The 12,412-nt window shown below is 38.4% G+C and overlaps 1 protein-coding gene across 5 annotated transcripts in view; it reads left to right on the forward strand.

Moving 5' to 3' along the window:
- The window catches only part of FAM172A (family with sequence similarity 172 member A), a 266,705-nt gene that overhangs the window by 190,319 nt on the left and 63,974 nt on the right, over positions 1-12,412 (forward strand). For all 5 annotated transcript variants that reach the window (XM_021379622.1, XM_021379623.1, XM_021379624.1 and 2 more), the window contains one exon: positions 11,144-11,260. In XM_021379622.1, coding sequence (XP_021235297.1) covers positions 11,144-11,260 — 117 coding nt within the window. The remainder of the gene's footprint in view (positions 1-11,143; positions 11,261-12,412) is intronic.

The raw sequence follows: 12,412 nt of genomic DNA on the forward strand, positions 1-12,412 counted from the left end.
CTTAGCATTCAGTTTTTCCTTATTTTCGAAGTCAGGCCTTTTGAGAAAAAAATAATGCATATGCTGATGTGTACCCATTTAACAGAAGTAGGGTCAACTTCATAAAGTTCTTGCACAACCAACGTTAATGATCTAAGGAGGACTTGCGCTTAAACTTAGGCAATCTTCCGTTTCTGTAAATATGAGCTAAAACATAAGCAAACTGAATATTCCACTGAAAAATGTGCCACAATAATATTTGCATAAAACTTATAAAAATTTCCAAGAACTGTTCACATCAAACCAATGAAGAAGGAATACCATTTTGCTCTGTTGCATTCAATACTTCATGCAAAAACAGTTAGTTATTTGATAGTTTCACATTCATTTAACTAATATGATTGTTCACTTGTAGACTGAGTTCTGGATTTACACATTATTAAAACATGGTAAAATTATTTTCATAACTTACTTGAGACTATGTTTTTCATTAGATACGAGCCATTACTTTAGTGATGCTATAATATCAAAACAAAAATCCAACTGCTTCTATCATTTTATTTTCAAGCCTTGTATTTTCATGCTTTTGTTAAACACTGATTTCAGAAATGGTTTAGCTAATTTGTTATCACAGAAATTTAAGTATTCATTCCATATTTATCTCAGTAATATTCAAGAACCTGCATATTCTGGTTCAAGGCTTTTTAGAGGTTTTCACCCCACACAATGCAATGGAGGAGCCTGGTAAGACAGGCTAAAAGTAAATGACTGGTTTTATTGGTCTGTTTTATATGCATACTAGTTGTTTAGACACAGAAAAGCTGGTCCACTGCAGTTTAAAATAAAATGTTTGTTCAGCTCAAACAAGTATCTTAGGAAGAACTGTGTGAGAAGAGCTTGTTTCTGTCCAGCGCCTCTTCCTGATTGATTGGCAATCGCTCAATGTAACAACCTCGGAGATACTGACCAGGCTCAGATCCCCAGGGCTGAAAGTTGCCACGATGCGGTGTCTGGCTGAGAAGCAGGTTAGTGTCTCTGCCCTGGAACAGTCATAGCCCTTGGATGGGTAGACCAGATAGACAAAGCTGGTAGCAGCATTAATAGCCCTTTTTCTGACTGCTGCCAGCCCTTAGCGGCACCCAGGCAAGCTGCAAGTCATTGTGACTGGTCTGAGTTATCATGATGAAGTCTTGGGCACTGATCAGCTCCCAGTGCACATAGGACTGGGCACCTCTGAAGGGATGTCAGTTGTAGATCACTGCCTGTGGTCATCTCTACTGACTGCTGTCCTATTGATTGCTGGTAAACTGTGTCCCCACTAGCTTCAAAATCAATGGAAAACCTAGCACTGAACATGTGCTGAAAGAAGAAAGCATTCAAATCTTAGCTATGAAGTGAGCAAGGCTGTGAAGTACTATTTGTGCAAAACTTAGCCCAGGCAACAGGCAGAAACACCTCTGTTTCCCAGTCTACATAGATCTTGGCCCATCTTGAATCTGCCATATTTTAAACTTTCATATGGTTGTGGGACTGGATGGTTCTGATTACTTCCAGCACTTTACTAACAGCTTTGCTTTATTTTTATTTTATTTTATTGTAAACAATGCATGACACTCAAATCAAGGTAAACCAAGAAAAAGCAAAGATGTGACCTACAGCATAAGGTTTTACTGGCAAAGATATATCAGCTAAGAGCTTGAAAAAATCCTTTGCCACCCCAGCCAAGATAACTATGTTAGCAAAACCTCTAGTGCAGGTTTTGCATAGCAGTTCCAACAGAAGAATGCTTTTGCTGGCTTAGCTCATGTCATTTGGAGATGCAATGCAGCTTCCTGCCAGAAAACCTCCTGCATCTTTATTAAGAAGACTGCTGACAGAGACACATAGTAAAGCCAGAGCAGAAAAGGATCTTCTACTGTGCTGCTGGTTGAGGCGTGATCATGTGCTCACAACTTCTTCCACTGCTGAAGTCTAAATTAGCTGTGAATAGAAAATGAGCGGCATTTTAGCAAACTAAGCCGTTTTTCAAATACAATTTTCCTGCAGCTCATGTTCTGTAGTGGACATAACCAACATACCTTTAAGCAACCTGGCTCAAGTATCAGATGCTTTTTAGCATTAGCTGTGCCAAGCACTGCACTTGAGAATATAGGCTGCTTCCTGGCAGCATGAATTGCCCTTGCAGAGCTCCACGTGGCCATTTATGAGCTCTTGTATTAGAGGCGAGCCAATGTCCCCATACTGCAGTCAGCAGCAAGCAATATGAATATTAAAAATTAAACTCATCAGACTTCACTGCCTGTTCCCAGTTGAGACAAGTGGAACTTGTTCACTCTGCAAAATGTTGTGGGTTTGTTTTTTAATTTGGGTTTGTTTTTTGTTGGTTGGTTGGTGGGTGGGTGGGTTTTTTTGTTTGTTTGTTTGTTTGTTTGTTTGTTTGTTTGTTTTTGTGGCAGTGAGATATACAGAGATTTCCCCAGATCTGCAGTTCTGGAGCAGCAGGTTCCTGCTCACAGGAAGGAGTACCACCTGATAGACTGCAGCCAGGCCTAGCTGATCCACAAATCTGCTCCTGTCTTTCACTGAGGTTCTTCAGCAGCTGAAAGGCAAATGTGCCAGCAGCCTTGCTAAGAGGAGCTGAGGGGAGGCCTCATGGCGGCTGCAGCTGAAGGAGGCGGAGGGCAGCACTGAGCTCTGCTCTCTGTGACAGCGGCAGGGCCCGAGGGAACGGCATGGAGCTGTGTCGGGGGTGGGGGGGCAGGAACAGGCTCCCGAGGGCAGTGGGCATGGCCCCAAATCTGGCGGAGTTCAAGGAGAGTCTGGACACTGCTCTCAGACATAGAGTTTGAATTTTAGGTCCCGTGTGGAGCCAGGAGTTGGACTCTGTGATCCCTGCATCCTTTTCCACCTATGAACTGAAGAATCTTGAGATGTGTTAAAAATGATTGGATTTTGTTTGCTTTAGTTGAGATTTTAATGGAAACATCTTGATTAAGCCCTCCGATCTAACTTAGAATTTTCAGTCTGTGAGGAAACTATGTGCAGAGCATTTTGCTATGTTGTTTTCTTAAACATCAGGGGTCAAACTCATGGAAGAGTAGGTAGCTTTTATTAAGGTTCAGAAGCTGTACCTGGTGACAAGTATGCTGCCAGCTAGAACTGCACAGAGGTCATGTTTGTGTTGGGTTTCCTTTTGAGCTGTTACACTCTGTTCGTACTAGGCAAATTGCTGAGAAGCTTGGTAAGAGAGGTGAGCCAGCCTTGCTACCCATAGTCCTGTAACACCTATTAGCACAAAAGTGTGTGTTTGGAAACTTGGTGTTCTCCAGGTTATTACAGGTCCTAAAAGGCTTTTCTCCTGTAAGCTCTCTGTTAAGGCAATAGGGATGAGACAATCTGGAGAAATGCAATATTAAGTTAAAGTTTTAATAAAGACTGAGCCTGGGGCTCTTGTACTGCAGGTCCCTGAGTTCTTCTTGCTCTGTTCACAAAAGATTACCAGCAGAATTTTGTGTACAAGATGGCAGAGAAGAGGGTGGGTTTGGTTTTTTGGTTTTTGATTTTTTTTTAACTGAGCTATTCATAAGGGAGATGACCCTTGCCCTTATTTTAGAAGTCTGTATTTTGCTAATCATTATCTATTTCAAAATAGGTTATGTGTGGAAATTATCAGTAGAAGTTCTGACACAGAAATAAATTTACATTGTGAGCTGTGACAAATCCTACACTCCACATGTTCTAGAGCAATCATCTGTTCTAATACGTTCATACATTATTATTGCTACAATGTGATTTATTGAATTAGAAAGCTATCACAATTGTAGATGTAGCATCCAGTAGGTCTTCGAGAAACATACCTGAAAATACTTGGCTACAGTCATTCTGTGATTGTGTATGCACATGTTTTCTTTTGGTCTTTAAAAATTGAGGTATCAAGTGCTATGTCTACTGCAAACAGGTATTTTAGCACATCTGTGAATAAATTAAGGGAAAATCATTCTCAGTGCTTACTGAAAATGGGAACTAGTTCGACTTACTTTGGATTATTTATGATGTTTGTTATATGCTGTTCTAGTGTAATTGCTGTGGAATTCCAGTCCCTAACAAATGATATTTTATGAAAAATTGAGGATGTGTCAGAGTATTTTAAAAATTCAGGAATTTTATCCAGGAAGCAATGAAAAGTCTGAGAATCACAGACCAACAAACTCGCACTACAGATGAGAGAATTTTATGCTTCTTCGTGAAGAGTAGTCTTTCTGAGTTCAGGAAGGGCGCATCCTGACACAGATTGGTTACTTGGTCTGTATGGCACTGAGTGAAAGGAGAGCTGAAGAGGATCTTGAAAGAGGGTAGTCCTGCCCCAAATTCCTTAGAGAACACACAGAGTTCATAGGAATCTGCATGTCCTTTCAAAAGTGTTCAACTTTTCTCACTCACACACCAATCCGTGTGAGTGATTTCTTCTCTCTTCCCATCTACCACTGCTGTTACATAGTTTACATAGTCCAGCTGATGCCTTTGTGACCCACTAGAATTTCTTCTGCGTGTCTGGAAATCATTCACTGCAGTTGGACAGGGGCTTCCAGTTCAGTTTCACCTGAAAGGAATTCAGTTTGCATGTGCCAAAGCCTCTTAAACTAGTATGAAGCAACTGGAGACGGTGGAAGTATTTGTGTCAAATTTAGTTTTGCTCCCAACCAAATTCGTGTTGTAGACATACCCATTCAAACCTAGTACACACCACATAAATACCATACCACAACTGAAATTGCAGTGGAAGGCAGGGGAAGTACATGAAAGATTTTCTTAAAAGATCAAGAGAAAGTGACTTTTGGGTGCATTTTTAAAATATTTATCATTTTTTTCCTAATTCATGATTACAGGCAACTCAGAGGAGTTAGTATCTCATAAATACCAAGTGATGGCAATTGATTTGATTGAGCCCATATAAGTACAAAAGGTATTTTTTTAACTGTCTTCTACCTAAGAAGTTTTAATCTCTGATAATTTAAAATTTGTTAGAATAGGTATAAAGGACACAGAATCAGTGCTGAAAAGCATTACTCCCACCTCAGTTTTACCTGAAGTCTATCTGGGACATGCATGGATTTTCATGTTTACAGTATCAGACTTTTGGTTCTTCTTTTAATATATTGTTGCTCATATTTGACTGCTATGCTACAGAATATATTGCATGCCAAAGTTATATCTCATCATCTATTCTAAATATTTGTATGTACAGTTAATGTACTACATATGTGATGTGTATAAGAGACTATGTTTGATATGCACACACAATAGATTGTGATGGTATCAATCCTGTTTAATTACAAAGTTATGGTAATTGCATAATATTACCTTAGAGAAGGCAGCCATCCAGCATTATGAACAACTTAGAAGTAAATCACTTATTAAAATGACCGATAAATAGATCAGTACTATATTTGAACTTGGTGAGTTTTTTAAGTTTTAAAGGATTTCGGTTTGTGCTCAGGGAAGTGATTGAGTTGAACACTTGTGTAACACTTGTCCCTTGCAAAGCAAAGGAGTAAATTTTCACCCAATAGTACATGGGCAACTTTCAGAAAGAGGCCTGAATGCTTTCTAACTCCTTACAGTGAATACTGCTCTAGGAATATGTCTAGTGTAAGAGAATAAATGTAAAGCAGTGATTATGCAATTAAAAAAAAATACAAAACAAATTGTACTCTGACTACAAAATAGACAAAGACTAAACAGAAATATATCTTTAGAAAACATGATCAGGAAAGTCAAGGGAACCTTGAGTGGTTTATTGACTGATGCAGTAATAAAGGAGAACCTGACGCAGAAGTGCCTATTTAACTGCTCTTATAAATGAATTTTTGAAAGAAGAAGAAGGAATGTAAGGACAGAGGGGTAGGAACTCTAAGCCATGTTATGAAGGGGTACATTGAGAGATTGCTTCCTGTAAAATCTGTTCAGATAAAAATAAGTTGAGATTGGAAAACTGGCATTGAGGAGGAAATTAAGTAATTCTCAGGCTGTGAGAATCAGGTTTCTGTGGAACCTACTGATGTACAAGGAGTATGAAGTATAAAATGAACTTCAGATGAATTCCCTAGGTCTTTATCTGCAATTGTTGCTTCAGTAAAAAAAAAAAAAATACGGTTAATAATATTGTAAATAGTCTGTGTTCTGTTAAATATCTTCAGTTTTAGTATATCCACTGTAAGACTGCACTGGCTGTGTGGGATAAAACTAATCCTGGGAAGTGTAAATTGTGCTTCCCAGAGCATCCTTCCTTTGGAATTACAGACTTGTTTCAAATTTGATTAGCAGCTGGCTGCTAAATTTGCAATGGGTGTTAATGTATTTTACTGTAACAATTTTATTCAGCTCAATTAATTTTTAAATTGTATGTGAATTCAAAGCTATTTTTGGTGAAGATATCTATGTTTTAGCTGAAAACTGTCAGTCCATTGAATCTGAAGCATTGATGCTTCTGTGAGCACTTTGGCTTCTTTTCTCTTCTTGCAGGATAAGTTAGGGTCCCTGCTAAGAGGGTCTACTGTTTGAGAATAACCTGGATCTGATCTTCTTGGTTGTTGTTAATAACCCACCATAGCAGAGAACTTGAGCTGATACAGTCAAAGCTAAGTGACTGAGGTTAGTCATGCTCTGTTGTGACATTTGTGTGTCACTTAAATATGGACACAGTAGACTTGTTTAAGTGAAGGTTATATCCTTGATTCTTTCTCTACTTCATCTGTTTTTTTCTGTTTGATTTTTTTTTTTCAATGTCAGCTCGTAAGAGAATAGATATCTACCAGAACTTTCTTATTCTGGGCTGAACACAATGTCATGTGTAAATGAAGCTCGGTTAATCCCTTCATTCCTTTGTTCTGACCCCAGCACCGTGGCTGAGTTATCAACAAAACCTCACAGCATCAGCCTCAGTCTTTTTGCTGATTTTTGTGAAGTGAAAGATACCATTCCACAGTATCCACAAAGCTAAACAGCAAGCACCATTGGGTGTTACATGTATCCTAAGTGCTTTGGGCAAGAATGCCATTGATTTCTCTTTTGAGTTCTCCACTTCTGGATGCTGGTTGTAGGGTATAGTATGCTGGGACTGTGTCCTCTACTGGTGTTGTGCGTTCAGCTCTATGGGAATATTTTCATTTTCCAGTTTGTTTATTTCAGCATGTATCCCAAGTGAGTAATGGTTATTCCATTCAGAGTCTTGTGCTGCCGGAAACTACTTTCAGTATTGCGTAACTGTGCTGATGGATTTTTTAAAAAAGTCATTGTTGTGTTAAACCGTTGGTTGCATGAATAATTGATCAATTTGATCAAGATCAAAAACTATTTGATATGCTCTTCCTGATACTGTATATAGCACAAAACACTAAGACTTCATGTACTGTGTGAAGAAAGGATGGGAAGCATCATGAAGCATCACGAAGCATCAGGAAGCTGACTGATGATTGCAAATTCTTCTATGTTTGTAGGAAAATGAAGAAAAATCAGTCTGAGGTAGGTCTAGAAAAGAAGGGTTCTACACATCTTGGTGTCCTTGTGATCCAAAGAAAAAGGTGATGTTCTTAAGTAAACTGAGTGTTTATTTTCAGTACAGAAATGTGAGACACAATTGCCTGAGAAAAGATCCAGAGTGGAGAGTAGTTTTTTCCTTCTGTGGTCATTAGCTGTGCCTCTGAAGACCAGCCCTTCCTAGATGAGGTTGTGTTGGAATACAATGAGCTGGTGATGACTTTAAGCTTCAGCATGGAACAGCTCCTAGTAGTGGGTAGGTATATATGCTTCAAAAAAAGTGATATTTTCACTGATTAAATTACAACATTTTGTGCAAAATGATGCAACCAAATGAGTGCCAAAATGTAGAGCACTAGCACAGGAATAATAATGTGTATGGTGTACTTCTAAAACTTATTCTATATACACTCATAGTATACGCTGAATTAGTTGGCAGGATTTAGTGCAAGTTGGGCATGTATGTCTTACAGGTCTTATTTTTCAATACCTTTTCTTAGAATTGTAGAATCATAGTCACCAAGGTTGGAAAAGACCTACAAGATCATCCAGTCCAACTGTCCACCTATCACCAATAGTTCTCACTGAACCATGTCCTTCAACATGACATCTAAATGCTCCTTGAACACCTCCAGGGTCGGTGATTCCACCACCTCCCTGGGCAGCCCATTCCAGCGCCTGACCCTTCTGACCTTTCTGACTCTCAGAAAATTAGTATTTCCTAATGTACAGCGTGAATCTCCCCTGGCGCAACTTGAGGCCATGGGAGTCTTTCACAGGACTTTCTTTTAGTATAGTTTCTGAACAATCCTAACGACAAGCACATAAAATGGAGGATCTGGTTCCCTAACAAAACTGCATTAGGTACTGGTTTAGGAAGAGCCTGGAAACAGAAGCTCCTAACATCTCTCATAACCTGCATCCCTTTAGCAGAAGATCTTTCTTCAGATGCTGACATTATACTTAGAGGAGGAGGTAAATATTACCTTTCCTGTTCTGTAAAAATGAAACAGTCGCATTATGGTGATGTTTAGTAAGAGAAGAGACTGACTGCAGCCCTCCCAAAAGCAGCACCTGCAATCGGTGTTCAATTGTGTAATCATCTTAGGTATGTAACTGCCTGATAAAGGGGACTGTAAAGCTGCAGACTAATAAAAACAACCACTTACTATATCCCCCCTCTCTTCCTTAGCAACCTGTGCTGAAGAAACACAAGCATCACTGGGTAGAGAATATTTTACCTGTCTCTTTACTTTCATGAGACTGTGTTTCCTTTTTCTTTCCAGCCTGGCTTTCTGAAAAATTTTGGACCCCAGAGCTGTTAGGATCTTCCTCCACCCCAGTCCCTATGAAGTCACTTTTCAGATACAAATGTGCAGTCCAAAATGTACAATTGTACAGTTTGTACAATCAGGAGACTTATTGGCTTGTCAACTGAAGGGAAGCAATGCCGAGTAGGTCTGTAGATGTAGCCCCTACCTTACGGTGGGCTAACTTTCTGTGGAGATATGTCTAGTTATTTTTGACTGGTAGTTTCTACACTACATTAAAAAATATAATTTTTGAGTTATTTTAAAGATCTGAACCACATTCGGGGCCTGGTGGAATCCTAGGGAGATTATTGTAGATGACATATTCAAAATGAGTCCAAGTTCTGACAAAATAGTCTGGTTGAAGATTTGAGATCTGCCTTTAAGACACTAAACATTTGGTTGTACTTAAGGTGTTCATACAGCTTCAGGAAGGAAATTTGTGTTGTTGATTAAGATCTTCATTTTGAGGCTCCACCTTCTTGAGGAGCTGTAGAGTCTCATCCCAAGTTTCACAGAATCACCAGATTGCCTAAAGACTGCCCTGAGAAAGTCATTATTACATACAATTCTTACATTTCATAGTGGAAGAGGTTATGCACATCTTTGTATTTACGGTGAAATTCTGTGCTCAGTATCAGATGTTTGTCTGAAAATGGCAGTATGATTTATTAAATTATAGCTGAATGAAGCCCAGCCTTTTACAGTAAATGCCATTTTGTGCTAAGTGAGTGATTTTGGCCCCGCCCCCCCCGTGCACACACCTATAGAGTGTCTCATACTCCAAATGCTGTAGATACTGTATGTGCCCCATGGGAGAGTATCTAATGAAAAAGTGAGACATATAAAAAGTCTTCACATGAAGATCACTTTTAAGAGTGTTTCCATATGTACTTGCCCTGAATTTCCTAAGCTTAGCTGAATTCCTGAATCATGTAATTATTGAATAGAAGACAGAGTATTGGGCAAGATGGACATCTGATTTTATCTGGAGTGAGGAGATCCAAATTTGTATTACTTGTCCAGTAATGGTGAATATCTTTCACTTAAAATATTAGCTTGATTACAGTTAATTTTAAAAATATATTATGTGAACAAAAATGAAGACAAGAAACCTTCAGAATGTTGTACTACTGTTGTGTAGAACTGGAGGAATGTTTGCTCAAAAAGGTTTACATTTGTGGTATTTTGAAGATATTGGGAGATTGTTTGTATCAGATATTGATGCTATTTTCACATTGAACATCTGGATTTTGGTGATACTTTTGATTTTCTGATGCAAAAAATATCATTTGCATCCCTTTTGGAGCATTGTTTTTGGAGGTGCAGCCCATATGCTGATAAACGGTTACTAGAGCATGAATAAAGAACATCTGGCTTTAGAAATGTTGTATGTGTTGCCATTAATACAAAAGAATGCCAACAAGACATTAACTTTAGTGTGGCATACCCAGTGATAAAGACACTAGCTGCGAAGTGCCGGTTTTATAAGTATAATTCATTATACTTTCTTTGATCCAGTGTTACAAATTAGGGTCACTTGTGTCAGGAGATTAAAACCTTTTTGTCTCTCTTTGATATCAAACTATTCTTTTTCAGTCCCTTTTATCTTGCAGAGCAGAGCTGAATTCCACAGCATCTTTGTCATTTCGTTCATGTTATTTGCAGCAATCATTTAATTGGTTTTAGTACTAATATTATTTAGTCATAGTGTCATTTCCAACAACAGAGACTCTTTAATATGTTACAAATGTTAAGAGGCTCCGGTGTTAGCCTGGTAAGCATATGTATAAGAGAGAGCATAAAGACTTTTGGGACCATGGTGGGAGTGCAAGGTAGCTAAATTGGGTGGAAAAAGAGAAAAAAACATACAAGTCAAAGTAAGATTGTACATCTGAAAAACTACAGCAATCTACTGAAAATTAGTAGAGGATAGTCTTGAGTAGCTTACAGTGAACCACAGGTACCAGCTTCCCTGAAGCACAGAAATAGGAACTTGGAGAAGCCTGTAAAAGGTGTCCTCAGGGAATCTTCCATTTTTTCACTATGATACCTTTAATCCTAGAATTGTCAAGCCACATGGAAAATAATAGGACTGAATAGTTCAGTCAGTTAAAAGTTAGTATTATTTCTTTTATCAAAAATATTAGGTCTTTCTGTGTTTCTGGAGCTGTTAGGATTTGTATAAACTTTGAAACAAGTGAAGTCAAGTATTGAAATTGCATTACTCTTCCTTCTTTAATTTAAGACCATTATCTGTCGCTAAGCAGACAGTACTCAATAGAAATAAAGAACTTAAAACCAATATTTTTTAACAGATGATTCAGCGAGAGGCAGAAGTAAAGAATAAGGTAACTGCTGTGGCGTTGACAGACTCTGTTCACAATGTGTGGCATCAAGAAGCTGGCAAAACTATTCGAGAGTGGATGCGAGAGGTGAGGACTTTTTTCAAAAGGTTGGGGTATATACACCGGTGTATGGTTCTATAAACACTTCTTTATCTACTAACCTCTTCCATTTCTTTAGGCTGTGAAAAAGAGCATGTTTCAAAACCATATGAATCATGTCCCCATACCAGCCCCTAAAATAACTGAGATGAAAGCAGTTTCTGAGCTTCAAAGCCAACAGTCAAAATAATAAGATTTGGCTGCAATGTGCAATATAGAAGCATACACTATTGTAGCCCAGTTGTTGTCTGGTAACTGGTGCAAAGTCCTGAGAGCAGCCGGAACACCAGAGTTCTGCTCCTGGCCTGATATGATGGTGGTAGAAAAGGTCCTTTGTGTTCTTTGTGATTCAGCTTGCTGATTTGTAGAGCTGGCAAAAAAAAAAATTGTACAGCTCTTATAAGACATGATTACTTCTGAAGTGTTCTGGGATTTTCTTACGAGAAGTCAGAGTGTTTGCTACTGTAAGAGGGAAACAACTGGTTGATCCAAGAAGACTCAATGGTGATTTATGGCCAGTAAGCACAATTTTCCACCCTTGGGTGAAGGATGACTCTTGCATTCATTATTCATTTTGATACTTAAGTATGGGGTTGTTGTGATTTTTTTTTTTAAGTGAGACTCACTGAATTTCTGAGTTTCTTTCTTGTCAAATCAAGCTTGTACCCATGTTTTCCATGTTCATTTCAGAATGGTAAAACAATAGGTGTATGTGGCAAATATAAACTGTCCTGAACTTTTTGTTAGACTTGACTTTTTCTTGTGGTTTTAGTGAAAGATTGTATGTAGACTGCCTACTCTGGGCTTAACCTGAGCATTTTATAGGCCATGACTGATGGGAGTAGAGAATCACCTGGGATGCAGTTTGACAGCTCTGACTTAAATGTTAAAAATATGAAGAATGGTAACCCCTACAGGCTCTGTCAGAAAAAAATCCCCATTTTCTTTATGGGAAATCAAAACCTTAAAATATATGTTATATAGTAAAACTGAAATTTTAAATCCTGTAATTTGAATCTGACAACTCCATTTTTCTTTAAGCATTTAGTCTGAGTAAGACAAGTGCATTACCTTTAATTTCATTTGCAGAATGTAGATCTTAAAGAATAAGTTAAATGATTAATGGCCTAAAAAGTGGAT

This window comes from Numida meleagris, chromosome Z, assembly GCF_002078875.1.
Source record: "Numida meleagris isolate 19003 breed g44 Domestic line chromosome Z, NumMel1.0, whole genome shotgun sequence".
In the NCBI taxonomy this organism is placed as follows: domain Eukaryota; kingdom Metazoa; phylum Chordata; class Aves; order Galliformes; family Numididae; genus Numida; species Numida meleagris.